This window comes from Carassius carassius, chromosome 3 (genome assembly GCF_963082965.1).
Source record: "Carassius carassius chromosome 3, fCarCar2.1, whole genome shotgun sequence".
Taxonomy (NCBI): domain Eukaryota; kingdom Metazoa; phylum Chordata; class Actinopteri; order Cypriniformes; family Cyprinidae; genus Carassius; species Carassius carassius.
Window position 1 is genome coordinate 9,523,641 of NC_081757.1, and position 18,346 is coordinate 9,541,986.

At 36.9% G+C, this 18,346-nt stretch overlaps 1 protein-coding gene across 1 annotated transcript; it reads left to right on the forward strand.

The window, feature by feature from the left end:
* Positions 1-703: 703 nt before the first annotated feature.
* htr2cl1 (5-hydroxytryptamine (serotonin) receptor 2C, G protein-coupled-like 1) lies at positions 704-17,492 on the forward strand. Its single transcript, XM_059527829.1, has 4 exons — positions 704-1,279; positions 12,718-12,918; positions 14,339-15,792; positions 16,711-17,492. Exons 1-3 carry the CDS (start codon positions 889-891, stop codon positions 15,295-15,297), a joined length of 1,551 nt encoding a protein of 516 aa, XP_059383812.1. The 5' UTR covers positions 704-888; the 3' UTR covers positions 15,298-15,792; positions 16,711-17,492.
* The last annotated feature ends 854 nt before the right edge of the window (positions 17,493-18,346 follow it).

Genomic DNA, 18,346 nt, shown 5'->3' on the forward strand with positions numbered 1-18,346 from the left:
CTTGTTATTCCCATGCACGTAACGTGCCATCAGTCTACACCTACTATATTGCACAGCCTAACCGATGGGGTGAAAACTGCAATTACCGAAGCTTATTAGACATCGTTCGGTTCAAGCGCAAAGTGACTTGCTGTATAAAGTGACAATTACCCACTTGTCCATCATGAAAATAATGACATTACATCACATTACCTTTGACAAGTGTCTTGTGTTATTATTACCAGGTAATTTAATGAAGAGTAACCTTAGATTTGGCGAATTATTGCTCTCAGTAGGGCAATGCAGCAGGTTCGCAGAGACTCGGATTGTAGCATATAATTTTAACTTGTGAACTCAATTAGCCTCTATTACCACAGGGAGAAGGGCACTACTGGTTGCCTGAAATGGATGGATATTCCTGTAACTGATCATTTGTGCTTCCTCCAATATTATGATGGAGATATTCACAGCGTGACAGCTGAATCAATTCAGCAGTGCTGTCATTCATTCTTTAGACACTGTACTGTACAAAATTAACACAACCTTCAATTCTGTGACTTTGATTCCCGTTATTATTTTATCTGAGTAACTCTGTGATATCCTTTCAGAGTTCTTTTATAGTGCCTTTTATCTATGAGTTGATATATTTTGGTATTCATTGCTCTATTGTGTGTCTGTCATTGTGTTTTACAGATACAGTTTCCATGAATAAGATCCAGAGCTAGAAACTTGCACCAGAAAATGCTATGGATATCCTCAGCGCTGTAGATTTCTCCTTCACATAGCATTATGAGTGGACCACTTCAACGTTTCTGAACTTCCAAACTCTTCTTCCTGTAAGTGGCTGTCAGCGGCCATGAGTGGAAGGAGCTCAGATTGATACAGGGTGACAGGAAAAGACATCAGAAGATGGGGGCACCTGGTGGGCCAGTTCTGGCCGGGTTTGGCTCCACGACATCCTCCCTAGACCTCGTTGGCTGGATGGTCTGGCCTGGGAATACCACCGTGAGCCTGAACCAGAGCCTCTTCGCAACTGACTACAGCTTTAATAACTCCTCCTCTTCTTCATTCTCTCCTCAAGGGGTTGAAAAGGAGTCAATGAAAGAGAAGAACTGGCCAGCCCTTCTGATTCTTGTGATTATCTTTCTGACGATAGGAGGAAATATTTTGGTTATTTTGGCCGTGTCGCTGGAGAAGAAGCTGCAAAACGCAACCAACTTTTTCCTGCGATCGCTTGCAGTGGCGGACATGCTGGTCGGCATCTTGGTCATGCCTATCTCGCTCATTAACATCCTGTATGGTGAGTTAAAATTTTGATGACATGAACCCCAAATATAACCTTACTGAAATATAAAAATATATATTTGCATAAAGACCTATTTATTGTATTATTTTTATTTATTTATTTATTTACTTACTTTTGAACACTATTTTAATTTACATTTTTCAGATAGTAATAGTAAGTTATTGTAAGTTACTATAGTAAGTTAATAGGCTTTATTTCATCTGATGCCATGGACCCAAAAATATCAAGATTTCCTTCCTTAAATATAAAACTGTCTGAAAACTAAAACAAGTTTCAAAACATGTCTAAATATGCTGACCTGGGTCCGTTCATTGATATAAGTATAAATCATCTATAAAATCATGTCTCAGTAAGATATGTGAACATGTAAACCACTTTAAAGATTTATATATTTTTTTTTACATTTGTATATTAGCATCATTAGATATTCAAGTAAGCTAAGACCCAATACATAAATTTAAAATTGTAATCCAGTATTTTCTCTCAAATAGTCCTGTCATCATCAGTATAGTAATCTTGGAATAGCCTAGGGCATGATGGATCCATCAGTTGTATCCTTCATCACCTGAGAAATGTAGGTTTGAAGGAGCCTTCGAATTAGGACCGTTCTCATCACACAGCAGTGATGCAGTCGGTCTTCGAATTTAGCCTTCGAATGATGCAGCTTCTGAATTAGGACACAGCTAATGTCATCTTTACAGCTAATGTCAACTTTGGAGTGGTGTATTGTGGGTAAAGTATTCCAGGTTGACCCAGAGCCATATAGAGAGAGAGGTGCGACAAAGGAAGTTCGAAATGTTTGGTTGTCACGTGATTCGTGTCGACTTCATATAGTTCCAGGAAGTGCGTTAGCGGGCATTCAAACTGTTAAGAGTAGAGTGACAGAACTGCGAAATCTGGTAATAAGGAGTCAATAAATGCATTTATTTTATATATTTATACAACACACCAACATGTGTATGTAGCATGAGTATGTAGTTACAGCGATGTTGTTTTAAAAAAAAATCAAATCAGATAATTTTTGAGGATTAGTGTTCAATTACCGTTATTTTAAAAACGTATTTCAGGCTAACGTTAAGTTGTATAAACACGGTTTCTGTTGCCTTTTTATGTATGACTTTCAGATAGTACAGAGACAGGCTGGTGACAGTTGATTTTCAGCTCGCACTGCACTATACTGTTAGCAGCAGTAATTAGCATGTTAAGTAAATGTAAAATAAAGCTTATTGTTTATAATTCTTACAATAACATATAGTAATATAATTTTGTATTATAGATAATATATCTATTATATCTAGTATAATTCTTACAATACTTATTCATGTACACAATATATTCAGGTTTAAAACAACTTAAGCATACTCATAAGCATATTCACATATAAACATGACACTGCCATTCATAAGTAATGATGCTGAAAATTCAGCTTGGCATCACAGGAGTATATTACATTTTAAAATTGAAAACCGTTATTTTAAACTATAATTATATATTACAAGATTACTTTGTATTTTTATTCAAATAAATGCAATTAACTAATTAGCAATTCATGAATACATTTCTAATAAATTTAATAGCATGCCAAGCATTTTGTATGTGTCCTTTCTTTCATGTTGTCCTTGCATAGTATCCACCATGGTTTGCTGTGCAGCATCGGGATGCTCCACTCGGTCAGAGAAAGGTGTGCGAATGTATGGCTTCCCCGCTGACATGGAGAGGAGAAAATAATGGTTGGCTCAAGTCAGCAGGAGCAATTTAAATATAAATAAAAATTACAACAACAAAAAATTGCTAGGTAATTATACTTAAATCTATTTGCATTTATGATTTACTAGAAATAAGGAACAAGCAAAGCCTTGCAAAACCCAGGGAGCTGAGATTCATGGTGAGACATTGCAGGGATTCATCAGTGTTACCTATAACTGTGCATTTATCCACCATGTGATATGTACCATATGTGGGTAGACAAAAAAAAGTTGTGTGTGGAAACTAAACTCAAGTCACTCTGCAGGCACATTTTGAGGCAAACCAATTTGTCATGCCCAAAAAATTAAAGAGTAGGCTGAGACCAGATGCTATTCCCACAATCTTTGTGCATCGTCCTGTGGTCAAAAAGAGGAGGGCCCTGCTCCACGATGCACCCCTAGACCTGTAAACATACAGCAATTGGCTGCTGATTACAGCTATATTATTTCAGGTGATACATATATAATAAGTACAAACTCGTACTAATTGAAGTAATATTTCTCATTTTGAAGTGATGTGATATTTTCAATATTTAAAATTAGCAATACCATGTATTCTGCCTCTATCAGTTACAAAGGTTGAGGAAAAAAAGAATGAGGACACTCAGAGAAGGGAAAGTGACAGTGAAGAAATAGAGAGGGGAGACAGGGACAGGTGACACTACCCACTCAGCCAGCAGCAAGTCAGTCAGCAGCCAGTCAGCATTCCAGTGAACCATCGGCCAGTTACCTGGGTCTATTAAAAAAATTAAAGAGACAAGAAAAAATGTAAAAAAAAAAAAAAAAAAAAAAAAAAAAATGCACAGGCAGCACTAAGAAAAATAAAGAATGAAAATGCAGCTCTCAAAAAAAAAAGGTCCCCTCAGCACTCTCAGCACTCACAGAACAGTCCAGTGGCACCATTAATCCTCCACCTACCAGCACCCACAGAATGTTACAGTATGTTACTTTTATACACTAACAAGTTTAAGTACATAATACAGTAGTATTATATAATATAGACAGGTTATATAATATAGACAGGTAATAGTCAATGAATCACATTTTGCAAACTCAATTCACTCTAAATTTATATCAATAGGGTGCATTTTATTATTAAGGAATTTAATTATTTAATACGTGTAATAAGGAACAACTTTATAACCTAATTTTTACCACTTCCCCTCACCACTGAAACACGTGATCAAACTTTATATTAAACTAATGTAATAGGCTATGTAAAGTTAGCTAACTTTCCCCACCCTGCAAATAAAATATATGTTAAGACTCCTTTTTTCTAATTCCAAACACGATGGATGAAACTGAATTAAGAGAACAGATTTAACAATTAAAAGGTTGTTCGTTACTAGTTACTTCCGGGAACTATTTAGAGGCTCCACGAGCCGCCATTGCTGTAAAAAAAGCGTTCCATTGGAGTCAATGGAGTTGTCGCAACTCTCTCTCTATATGTCTCTGGGTTGACCTATAGGCCAGTGTGCATTGACTTTTAGGGTGTATAAAAATTAAAATGGGATGCAAACTTTAAAATAATTCATATAGCATCACGAGAAGCCACACTTCCCGTAATATAACATCAGTGGCATTTCCCTAAGACCCAGGGGCTTTTTCACTCGTGCAAGGCAGTCCTTCTCCTCCAAATAACATGGCTCATTATACAAATGACACCATAGAATATACCCTGGTTAAATAACACATTTAATTGGTCTTTCTACCAAAACTCAAGAGATGATAACGTTTTTTTATTTTTTTTAAGTTAGGGTTTAGGTTGATTTAGTTGGGAGACTGTACATGAGTTTAATTATGTATGGTACAGAGCACTGACAAAGTTAGAAAGGAAAGGGCCAGAGGAGGCAAGATTTAATAGCTTTATAACACTGTATAGTGTGAAATCTCCCTTCACGGAGCGAGAGAAAGAGAGAGGCAGGCGGTGGGGGGCACATTGAGAGAGACAGAAGCTTGTTTGGCATTGCTTTGCTCAGAAGCCCACAGAAATATCGCCTGTGGCAGAATTCAGATCGTTTTCCAGTCCAGCTGCCTCTGAGCAACTGAGCTGTCTGCTTTAGAGTATTTCTGGCTCTTGCTATCCATACAGGGGGCCACACTGTCCATCTCTCCTCAGCCATGGGGGAGCTCTTTCAGGATGCATCGCCTCGCCAATCTCTGGACATGAGTGGGTTAGCTGAGCTCTCTCAGACTCCCTTCATATTGATTATGGAAGATGTCCTACCTTTTTAAATGATCTAAGTTGCTTGTCAGCTGTAGATAGTGCACATGATGAGCTTGCATTTGTCAGTTCGAGAGGGAAGGACGTTATTGATCACAAAGAGATATTGATCAGTACAGCAGCCTACAGACCCTCAGAGCAAACAGAGCATCGGAAAAGATGCAATTTAGTGGCGAGAGAGAACAAATGGTCATGGATGCATGCACATAGATTGATTAGATGTTTTTTTATATATATTTTCTATTTTCTATTATTTATATTTTCCTTATATATTGTATCTTGTTCCTTTTATTTTTATAATTTATAGTCGTTATAGTTTTTTACGTTTTAGTTTTTGGTTTTGTTATTTTAGTATTTCACTCTAAACTTCAGGAAGCCTGTTGCCAGCATGGAATTAAAAAAAATGATGATAATAAAAAAAAAAGAAAAAAAAAAGATTTAAATTAACTCACAATTTGCGAGATATAAAACTTATAATATAAACTTGCAATTGCAAGAAAAGACTATTTCCTATGGACCATGCCCCCTCCCCACCCAAGAATCACATGCACTAAGAATTTAAACATTTTAAATTAATTTTAACTTAAAAAGAAAAGTAAATAATGCTATTACAACAAATAAGTTAATGACAATCAATAGCAAAACAGATGTTATTTCAGAAATCCATAATAGGGGCACTTTTAAATTTTCAAGGCTGCAAAAATGCTGTTATGTTTGAATGCCCAGAACGCATAAAATGTTTCCTGTTTTTAGTTGAAAACTGTATAAACACTCTCTAAGTTAATGACTTTGGCATGCACAAAAACACAGTCCACACTGAAGTGTATTTTTAAAAACTCAACAGCACTCTAATACATGCAAACTCTCTTATACATAACTGAGACTAAATAACATCAACCTTTGGTGTCGTGCCCATACGTTTCTTGGGTTTCTGGTGTCTTCCAACCAGATGACGGAATGATACACACCCTCCCCCCCAACACACACATAAGCACACAGATTGAACAGATAAAGATGGAGTGGAGGGATTCAGCGGCATGTTGTCATAAACAGTGAGCCTGTGATGGCCATTACCAGGAAGCTGTCAGAGCAAAATATCATCAACTTTTAGAATGTGTGAACGTGTGCTTTCCACACCCACATACGAATGCTTTCACGCTCATAAACTCAGACATGCCTGTGCCTACACACACACACACACACACACACACACAAAGACATAAAAATATTTTTCCACTGCAGTAGATGCGGCAATGATGGATTTCAAACTCCTCATTTCATTGTTGGTGTCTAATAGCGTGTGCAATTGTGTGTGTTTGGTGGGGTGGGGGGGGGGGGGTATACCATGTATGTGTGAAAGAGCTGGCATGTGAGATTCAAAAGATATAGCAGTCTGACCTTGATTCAGTCTGTTTAATCTGTGTTAAGTTCCAGTGCATCATCTCCAAAACGGATGAAAAAAGGGTGAGATATGGGTTTTATAATGGAGTGGTGTGGCCTACTCACATGTATTAATGTCTGGAGGAAGCATAGAAACCATATCACTGAGGATCAGACAAAGATGGACAAGGAAAGAGCGAGACAGTGCAATAGAGTGAAATCAGAGAGAGAGGCATTAGAGTCATTATCTCTGGGAACATACAGTGGCAGGATATGTTTAAGATGAGCTATATACTGATACTCGGCAGCTCAGATGGTGCTAAAAGACATCTTACAAATCAATTCTGTCTTGTGTCAAAAGAGCAGTTCTAGGCCTCTTAAGGTTAAGTTTCTATTTTTGCTGCTACTCTGAAACTCTATTTTCCCCTAGTCTGTTTTCTAAATTTCACTTTGTCTGTCTTTTTTATATGTATTCATTATTTTATTTTAATTTTTTTATCTTTCCATTGTATCCATGAATTCAAACATTAACACCTAAACCCCAGTAATACAATGGTTAAAATGTTAATTATGTTTCAACCCGCAGTTCTTGGTCTGCCTCAAAACCACACCAATGCCAAGGTGATAGGTTTGATTACTGAGTAACATGCTGGCAAAATGTTTACTTTGAATGCAATGTAAGTTGCTTTGGGTAAAATCATCTAAAGGGAGATAAACACGAGTTATTAAAGAGGAATATTTTTTTAATTGTTAGATCAATTACTTATTTTAGAGATCAATTACACTTATAAAGGTACCAAAAGGAGGTTTTTGCAGCAATATAGTAAAATATTTATGGGTTCCCCAATGAACCTTGAATTTCCTTGTTTTTAAAATAAGATTTTTTTCTTAGTGAAGAATATACCAATAATAAAAAAATTAATAAAAATCCTTTTGCTCTACAAAGAAGATTTTGTACAAAGATGGATTCCATGGATGTTAAAGGTGATTTATGGAACCCTCAATGCCAATGAAGAACCTTTCTTTTTAGTGTAGGGTGACGGCATGAGACTTAATATAGCTTTTATATGTATATGTATGTATATTTGTGTGTGTGTGTGTGTGTGTGTGTGTATTTAGAGCGTTTTAGAAAATGATTTACTTGTTAATTGTAAAAAAAAATTTCCTCTCACTAAAATGTACTGTTCAGCAAATGAATTAAATCAAATAAATTGGACTTCCCAGCACTAACCATCGTTTTATTATAGTAACAGTCCATTTTTTTTTTGCGAATTTATTACCATTTGTGACCATAGTTTTACTACAAATTCCATTGTTAAGCTGTGGTTAGTGTAACAAAATCATGGCTAATTTGTGGTCACCATGGTTTAACAATAGTAACCATTGTTTTTGGATTTATTTATCATAACATCATTGTTCATTTTTGGTTGTGTTGTTGTCTGCCATAGCTCCCTCAGTATTTTGAGTGATCAGTAATGGGCTGCTGCTGTTAACACTTGCTAGGAGTTTAAGTCTTAACTATTTAAACAAAAACAAAATTACAATTACTCATTCACAGATGATCCTGACCTGCACTTGATGTCCTCCTAAACAGGTCAGTAGTTTGCCTCTCTGCACCACCTAGGCACTTCCAGTTATTCTCGAGTCTCTTGCATTGATTAAACTCTTTGGCCTCCGTGAGCTAAAGAATAGCGTTGTTAGTCACGACTAACCGATTCATGATTTATTCAAAATTTATTATCAAATGGCAAATTTGGAAATAATCACTTTAGTACATTTGGCAGGCAATTATGTAATAATAATATTAAAAAAACAAAATGGGACAGCCGGCCAAATTGGCAGCCATTCCACTGGGATTTCTCCTGGTTCTCCTGTGCCTGGTGCTGTATCTGGGATGTATTGTGATGACTACTTTTAGTAACTCCACACCACTGGCTGTCTTTCTTTCTGCCTGCAGGAATTAAACCTTCATTTGAGGCATTGAATCTGACCTAATTCCTTGACTTCACGCTTCATCTCTTCCTCTCGTCCCTTATTTAACCACATAATCTCTAACCTTGCAGATCTGCTGTTGTAATTTTTTCATGTAAGAAAGGTGTAATTGCATGTGCTGTAGAACATGAATGGGACCACCGCAGAGATACAGACAAATAAACGAGGAGAGGAAAACCCCTTTGCTCACCTTCTGTGTCCGAACACTTGCTGGTCCCATACCAGCAGAGAACTCTCTTATCATTAATTTGGCTAACTTGGCAAACAGACATTCCCCTCATCTTCGGTCCAGGTGTTCTGAGCTCCACAATGCTGTCTGGATTTGGACCAGTCTCATTCAGCCCATGATTGGAGAGCCTGCACTTGCCCTGGGCTTCAATAAAACGTTAAATTGACAGTGACTCACACCTCACGTGGCGCTAATGTCATCCGAACCGTCAGACATGCCCCTGTAGACCTTTCTGTAAGAGTATCTGACCCTGCATTAGAGCGTGTCCTCTCTAAAGGGGCGTTTTCATTTTGCCACTTCTGTCACTTAAAAGCCTATCAATTGAAGCTCGAAATTTTGTATTACAGGATATTATTACTTGTTCCCAACTCTTGTTTATTTCAAGGTTTGTGGAACTCAAATTTAGCAAAAAGTTGAATATTAGTCTTCTGAAACCTTATTTATTTTTTTATTTTTTTTGAGAGCTAAAGGAAACATCACTATCACTATTGATGGCACAATAAGTTGCATAGACATGAATGCCACCTCAAAATATAAGGTTTGGTATCCTTTATGTGATAATTTGATGTGAGCCAGTTAGTATCAATATAGTTATTAAACACTCTAGAAAATACCCAGGCAACAACATTGGCATCTATGGTTCCATAAAGAACCTTTAAAGGGATGGTTCACCCAAAAATGAAAATTCTGTCATTAATTACTCACCCTCGTCTTGTTCCAAACCACACCAAAGAACACAAATTATTTTTGATAAAATCTTTTTCTTTTTTTTTTGCACACAAAAAGTATTCTCATAGCTTCAGAAAATTACAGTTAAACCCCTCATGTCACATGGATTATTATACTGATGTCTTTGCTAAGTTTCTGGATCTTGATCATGTAAGGACACTTGCTTTCAATTGGAAGGTCGGAAAGCTCATGGGATACATAAAAAATATCTTAATTTGTGTCAGAAAAATGATAATTTGTGTTCATAAGAAGAACGGATGTCTTATGGGTTTGGAACGACATGAGGGTGAGTAATTAATGACAGAATTGTCATTTTTGGGTGAACCACCCCTTTAACAAACATGGAACATTTCCTTTGAGCCAAGGTTTGTTATAATGGAGAAAGGTGCATACATAGTTTTTTTTTAAGAACTGATTGCTCTTGGTGGTGACCATCCTAACATACTTTGCACACCAAAACACTCGTGAGAAAAACAAAAACTGTTTTTATTAAATATTGGTTTAGACATATTGTGGTGAACAGGTGTTACAGTATGCATCAAACTTTTGCTATTTCAATGATTTTTAGCATGACTGGAGCACTGCATTGACAAATCAGAAGCCAAGACCAGAACTATCCTTTTTACAATTCTGTTATTTTTCCAGTGGTGCAGAAACGGGGCATGCAGCGGTGCACCGCACTGGGGGGCCCCAAATCTTCTTTAATAAATGTTATAAATAATCAAAAGCTTAGTTCTTAAAACTAATGTAGTGAAACATTTTTATTTAATGGTTTTTAGCATTTTTAATGAGTTAAAAAATTTATTTATACTTAAGTGATGGAAAAGCTGTATCTCTTTACAACCACAAAAAACGGGACACTTTTTAGACGGCAGGTGGGAGTCAAACAAGCCCAAAATAGGTACAGGTGCCAAATGAGCTTCCGTAGAACAACAGTGAACTGCGGTCTGATGCAGTGTTGCCAAGTCCACGGTTCTCCTGTGGAATTGGGCTACTTTAACACTGTTGCCCCGGGTTGTTTATCATGTCTGCGGGAAGCAACCCCAATAACGTGATATTTAGCCTCTAAAATAATAATTTTACATGTGGTACCATGCCAAAAAAACTTGGATTTATCCAGACGAAACGCAAATTTTATCGGGAGACCCCCTCAAAACATGATTGGGCTAGTTTTGGGCTAGTTTTGAGTAGAAATTGGATATGTGTATCTTTATGAAAACCTGGCAACCCTGGTCTGTTGAGAAGTTGTTGTATGTCAGAAAAAGATATGTAATTTTTACTTGTAATTTAATGTACAAGTAGGCTAAATGTGAGCACAGTGCAGCTGTACTAGAAAATATGTTATTTTCTTTAATTTGTAAAGTACGAAATTAAAACTAAATGCATAAAAAGCTCATTTTACATTCTGGCATTTAGCATATGTGCTGTTGACTTCTGCCCTTTTTCACATTATTGCAGATGGGGATTTAAAATTGATTTTTTTCCCCTTTTGTACAGAGCTTGATTTAGGTTTGACAAAACTGTTGCAATGAATTCATTTTGTCGACTAATAGAATGTTAAACATTGACTTTTTTCAGAGTTCATTGATTATATAAAATGCACTGAAGGTTTCCATAATCTTTGAACTATCTGCATGTCTCATCCATGGTTGGCCTGTGCAATGATGGAGAACAAGCTTTTGGAGTGTTGAATCCCAGACTGAGCAATAAAGCTAGAGTGAGCCCTATTAAAAATAAATAAATAAATAAATAAATAAATAAATAAATAAATAAATAAAATGGTCATACCTAATCTAATTTACAACTTCACAAATTCTCAATTACAGTTACGTACAAAGTAACTGTATTCAGTTCTGTATTAGGCATTAAAACAGTCCAGTATAGTCAAATACATTTCTATATTGAAATGAGTGAAGATTTCTGTGCCACCACAGACTGGTTGCTGGCCCCTTCCTGGCCAGCCCTATGAAAACATCCTGGCTCCACCAGTGCCGAAGAGGGCAAATATCTGTTCATTTCGAAGTGTCTCTATTGCTCAAAAAAATTAAAAAATAAAAATGTTTGGGAATGGGCATTCGATATACGTTTGAGAGAAACTGAGAAGATTGTAAACAAGGATATAAACTATCTAGTAGTATCAAGTAGATCTGATGAGTTAAACTCTTGCTACTTCATACTTCAGTACAAAACAATGCTGAATTTTGACAAAAACAAGATTTTTAAATGCTAGAATTGTGATTTTTTTATAATGTCTAGATATAAATCCATTAGCAAAACTGTGAAAAGAACTATATTACAAAGTGGAAATGGTAAATGAGACAATTAACGATACTATGCTGCCATCTAGTGGTCATAGTGGGAATCATGACATTCATTTTAATGGTTTGTTTTTCTACCAGGTTGTCAGAAATATTCAATTTAGCATGGCAAATTTTTGTCAATAGTAAAAATGAAAAAATGAAGATGTTCTTTAAAGTAAATTTTACTTGGTTTTCATATTTATATAAAATGTGCAAAAATATGAATAACTTTGAGGGAAATTAATGATGTATATTGTATATATATTGAACGTGAGCAATATTAAGTGTTTTGAAAATAAAAATGAAATAATAAAAAAAGATGTTCTACTACCTGGGGTCCACCATTTTTCACTCCTGATAAGTTTGTTTCCTTCAATGCACAAGCTAGTGAATGGGCTTTTGGTCACTGACTTGCAGAAAGTTTTCTGCAGGAGTTATTGTTGGGGGCCACTACTGTAGAATACAGGGGGCGCCAACACTGATCTTGCATACCCCTCTGCAAATGTGCAGTTGTGCCCCAGTGTGATTTTGTATCTCTCGCTCTCATCCATGAGCCTACACAACTCTAAATGACTTACTCTTTACATAACCTGTTTCTTAATGTTGGTTATTTAAAGCCTGCTGACATAACAGTTTTTTTTTTTGCTCTTCTGCTCATCTTAGCTCATCTGGACTTTTATAATGTGATCTGAAAAACCACTTTGCCTTCTGTTTCTCTTATATATCCTTTCTTTTTCTTTCTTACTTTTTTTCCTTCTTTCTCAGCATCATTCTTCATGTGTATGACTGTCTCATAAAGGGTGTTTACAAAGCATTCTCTCTCTGTCTTCCAGATTATGCCTGGCCATTGCCTAGCGCTCTTTGTCCTATTTGGATATATCTGGACGTGCTTTTCTCCACTGCTTCCATCATGCACCTGTGTGCCATTTCCCTCGACCGCTACGTGGCCATATGCAATCCAATCGAGCACAGTCGGTTCAACTCCCGCACCAAGGCCATGATGAAGATTGCTGCAGTTTGGACTATTTCAATAGGTTAGAGAAACACTGATATGATGAAATTGAATAAAATGCATTATTTCTTACAAAAACTTGTAACAAAAAAATGTCTTGAGATGTACATCAATCCCAGATAACCAGTAGAGGAAATGCCAGGAAAACCTGCAGAAAAAAGGAGAGATGCACAATTTTTTCACTTTCAGTGGAGGTCTTTAGATTGAATAGCTGTAGCATTTGTTCTTACTGAAGTCAATGTCAGTCCATTGCAATCCTGTTGAATCTATTACTGGAATGTGTTTGTATCTCATAGGACCTCCCAGAATGGCAGATTGTGTTGTGAGGTTTTTTTCAAGGCTCCAGCTGGGTCTAACAGGCCCCTCAGATCAGCAACAATGAATATTTTTTGAAATGACATTGTGTAAAAAAGCACCAGTTTTGGTGATTGTGGTGATTTTCTCCATCACCCAGAGTGGCGCCTCAAAATTCAGTGAAGCTTGGATTAATTGAATGTTTGTGATTGGTTTGGTAATCAGATACATCTAGTTAAGATCACCACCTACTGTTCAATAAAGTAAAGTTTGTGTGAGGGATGCCAAAGGATTGACATTCTACTGCATTAGCTCCATCTAGAGTCCGACTTGTGACATATAATGTAGAGTGACCATGATTGATCTGTAACAAAACTTGTCTGCAGTGAAATCACTGGTAGTTGTGTTTAAGTATAGAAAGACTCTCTAGCTTTCACTCTCCATCTCTGTCTCCCACTAAACTTTCTAGAAAAGATAAAACTCTTCTCACCATGTTTTTTATTAATGCAAGCCCACACACACAATATCTCGGACATGGTGTCTCTCTTTTTCTCCACCCACACAGGCTTTCCTTTCCTTTTTAATTTTGAGTGTGCTTTTATTTGACTATTTCCAGTGTTCATTTAAATTTTTGTGTATGTTTTAGTAACTTTATGTGCTTTTGTCTTTTTTTTTCTTCATAAAAACGAAAACAATACTGTTTCTATGTATCCCCCATTATCTCTCTCTTTGTCTCCACAGAGGCTTCATGTCTCATTTGCTAATATTAGTTAGACTTAGTAATGTCAGTGCAGATGACAGAGGGTCCACACATCTCACCTCTGTCCCGTTTGAACGTGAGCCCAATGTTTATTTGATTCTTATCTGGATTCAAAGCAGCATTAAGTTCAGCCTTGACACTCTCATTCATCTGCTCTAATGAAATAAAAGATCCTCAGTCTCTACCATCAGGAATACTGATCTAGCTGGATAAGAGAGAGGATTTGTCTTGAGGATAGATCTCTGAGCACGATTCGCGGAAGCCTTTGGTCTTTTGTCTCTGGCATCTTGCGTTCCAGCTGCCTTTCTCATTTGCTAGTCTGACTGTTTCTTTGATGTTTGTTTATATATATTTTTGTTTGATACTCTCCTACTTCTTCCAACAACAGGTATCTCGATGCCTATCCCAGTGATCGGACTCCATAACAGAGAAAAGGTCTTGAAAAACGGCAACTGTGCTCTGAATGAGGAACACTTCATATTGGTTGGCTCTTTTGTTGCCTTCTTCATTCCTCTGGTCATCATGGTGGTCACGTATTGTCTCACCGTCCAAGCACTTCAGCGTCAGGCCTCAGTCTTCCTCTACGAGGGCAAAGCCTCTTCTCAACAGCCTTTGCAACCTCCAGCTCCACCTACTTCCCAGTTGGCCCCACCGCCGGCATCCCGTCGCAGCAGCCTGAACTGTCTACGGATCAGCAACAGCGATGGAAACATGCTCGGTCTGACCGTGCCCCTAGACACCATCTCAATAATCCCAAGTTCAGAAGCCCCATCTCAAATGAATTCTCCCGCTGGACGGGACCCAGCCGGAACCCATGGGCGACGAGGCATGATGCAGGCCATCAAGAACGAGCGGCGAGCATCCAAAGTGTTGGGTGTAGTGTTCTTCCTTTTCCTCATCATGTGGTGTCCCTTTTTCATCACTAACGTTCTGTATGTCCTCTGCCATAAAGCCTGTAATGAGCCTGTGCTTACAGAACTGCTCAATGTTTTCGTTTGGGTGGGTTATATCTCATCAGGGGTCAATCCTTTAGTGTACACTTTGTTTAACAAGACCTACCGAAGGGCATTTTCAAGTTACATGCACTGCCAGTATAGACAGGTGGGTCTCAAACCGATCGTTATAAACACTCCTTGTCCATCCCATGCGTTAGTCACACCCATCCTGATCTGCGAGAAAGTTTCCATTGACCGGAACAGTAATTGCCGCAATGGGGACGGCAATGGAATCCGAAATCTGGAGCCCCACGACATGGACACTGACCCCGGACTGGAGCTGAAACCTGGAATATCAGAGCTGTCTATCAGCAGCAGTCACAGCCACATAGAACACACCAGCACTGTCTGAAAATTAGTTTTTAGTGTGACACGGAAAACAGGAACGAGCTACATGTGATGTTTAGGAGATGTCGAATGTCTACGCAACCTCAGCTGTATCATAGCATAGAATGTATGCGGAGTCAGCTGCAGAAACAATAATCTGACCAAGGTCAGAAATGGGAGAGGGAATGTAAAGTGTGTGTTTGTGTTAACAGGTTCAGATTTTTGAATGCCATTAAGTCCTGCATGAGCACCCAGTCTCTTACTAAAGCAGCATAAGAGACTGCAGTTCACGCAAATATTCGACAGATAGAGTCATAGTATCCTCTTGTGGTCAGTTGAATAATTACAAAAAAAAAAAAAAGTGAAGCCAAAAAAAGTTACTGTGTCATCCAAGCTAGTTGCATAACAATATGGATGAAGCTATGCTGTCTTAATACACTTGCAAGTCAGATCATTGTCCGTGTAACTTGTAAACATCTCTAATATGATATGATGAATCCTTTGAGTTGCAGTAATCCCAGTGGCGGCTCTAGACAAATTTTACTAGGGGGGCCAAGGAGGGGCCAGTGTTTAACCAGAGGGGCACATCAAAAATGGCAACATATTTTATTTAAATGTAATGCAAATAAATACAAAAAGTAATTCTTGAAAAAAATCTACACAGTAATTTTACACAAACTAAACATGTTAATAAAAACAAATTACTATTAGTACTCTTATAAAATTCAATCAGGCAATCATACATTTCACAATTTAATATTTATATATGAATGTCAAGAATTCAGAAGTGTATATATTTATAATGCTTACACTACACAGAAATAATATACAATTAAATTATGCTTATTTTAAATGTATTGTGCAGGCTAAAAATATAATAAGCTTTTAATAATCTTTCAGTGCGCAAAACCATGATAATATGAAACGCTTCAAAACTGAGCTCACAAAGTGATTTTAAAAGTTTACGGCTTTTAAAACGTGTGTGATCTAACAGGCACAAGCGAGTCTTTTAAAAACAGCAACAAACATAAAATACAAATACACAAAATAAAGTCATTTTATGCAAATCCACAGCCTTTTTATCTACAGATCAAGCATTATAATGTGAGTATATAATATTAGAGAGTTTTACCATGCATCCTGCTGTAAATGACAGCCGCAGAGGAGAGAAAACAAGGTTTCCGTAAAAAAAACGGGAGGCGCCGAAAAGCGCGATGTTTGCATCGAGTTCCTATGGTTCCTAAGTGTTTGGGTGCGCTGCACTAAATTTACCCGTGTAGAACGTTGCATCACATTAGTTCCGCTTTTGGCGCTCGCGTGTAAAATCATATTACTTTTTTTTTCAGCACGGGGGTGGCCACAGGGGTGTCCAGGGAAATGTCTACAGAGGCACGGGCCTCCCTAGGCCTCCATGTAGAACCGCCACTGAGTAATCCAGTAACACAGAGGTTGTATTATTTGCTGAAGGAAAGGACTGCAGAACAGTCGTTTTCTTCAAACTACTTCTTACAGTGACCTAGAAAACTGGACCAAACAGAACAATGGTGTGTTCTGGTCATACCAAAGGTCATACTTAACATAAAACTGATGCTAAGACATAACAAACACGGTTTGAGTTTTGGTCTAAGTCCAAACTGCTTCTCAAGGATTTTTTTTCAACAGGTATTGAAGGAATCAACCTCTAGCTCTGGGGAACATGCTGTCCTGTGAATGTAAGGTTGGGAATCAGGTGGTCATGACAGAGTGAGAGAAGAAGCAAAACTGCACAACAGACAAGAGTACTGAAACAATTGACTTAATATGGACAAACTGTCCATGGCAACAAATGTTGGTCTGTAAGACCAAAAAATGTTCATTTGAAGATGTCTAGGAACCTATTATGTATAAAGCTGTAAATTCTTGCTGTTTTCTGTGTAGACTCTAGAATTTCTCCTGTATCACCTTCCCCTGTTCAAATTCCCATTTTTATACCATAGCCTGTGAATGTTTTACCAAATCCCTTTTTTGTTACAAGAACAAACAAACAAGCCATCATCCTCACAGTGGTATAATTTTGTGAAGCTGCTATTTATTTAATAAAATACGATTATCATTCTGCAGTACACCTCACTGTGTTTGTAAAGTTTTATAAAGTGAAGCGTATCCTGAAGAATTTGGGTACATCTACCTGCAATGGTATCAAATTGATTCCAGGACCCTGGACAGCACCAAATTTGTCAGTGTGTGGAAAATCTTGACATTGTATTATTTTTTTTACTTTTCTTCATTAAACATTTTTTCAGACTAAATTACTTAATGCCATCTGTTAAACACAATCATTTATTTAAAATGGTTATGTGGAAATTACATCTATTTTGCCATCTGTTCAGGTATCTACAGACAAAATACTGAATAAAAAACACAATTTTAAGTACTATGAGATAGCATAAAATTAATTAGTCAGATAATAATATCATGTTAATATATCATCTGTTTAATACCTTAAAAAAATAATTAAAATGGTAAAAATGGTGCTGTAAACTGCAGATAATAAAACAGGCCACATGAAGACTTAAAGTAAAAAATAAATAAATAAATTAAACAGTACTTGCAGCAGATGTGTTCATTTATTATTTATATATAAATATTAAGTTTAACATTTTTACTTGTAAAAACATTTACATTTTTAATAGAAAATGTATAGGCCTATGTATTGTCTTGTAGAATAAATATATATATAAATGTTCAATGTATATGGTAAGGTACCTTTAACTAGGTAACATTGTTACTTAAGAATTTTTCATTGCTGTTAAAATTTAACATTTGTAAAAGTACATTTTAATGTGTCTTATGTATGTTTATCACCATCAAGGATGCTGCCATCTACTGATGAAATACGAATGCACAGAATAGTTAGCAAATCATGCATAATATCAGCTCTAATATTCAAAACTTGAATTTAGACGATTTGTTCCTAGCATTTTCGCAGTAGGAAATTTCTGTTTAGAAAAGCTCATACATTTGTCTTTACTGACTTCCTTGTGGAGATTTCAGAGGTGAAGTGTTGATTATTTTTTCCTCTTCTGCTCCAGTAT

What these genes read in the sequence shown, in the direction of transcription:
- htr2cl1 (XM_059527829.1), top strand. Translation starts at nt 889, where the DNA reads ATGGGGGCACCTGGTGGGCCAGTTCTGGCCGGGTTTGGCTCCACGACA. An exon ending in GCTCATTAACATCCTGTATG is followed by an intron (nt 1,280 to 12,717) that starts GTGAGTTAAAAT and finishes TCTGTCTTCCAG; the next exon opens with ATTATGCCTGGCCATTGCCT. An exon ending in AGTTTGGACTATTTCAATAG is followed by an intron (nt 12,919 to 14,338) that starts GTTAGAGAAACA and finishes TTCCAACAACAG; the next exon opens with GTATCTCGATGCCTATCCCA.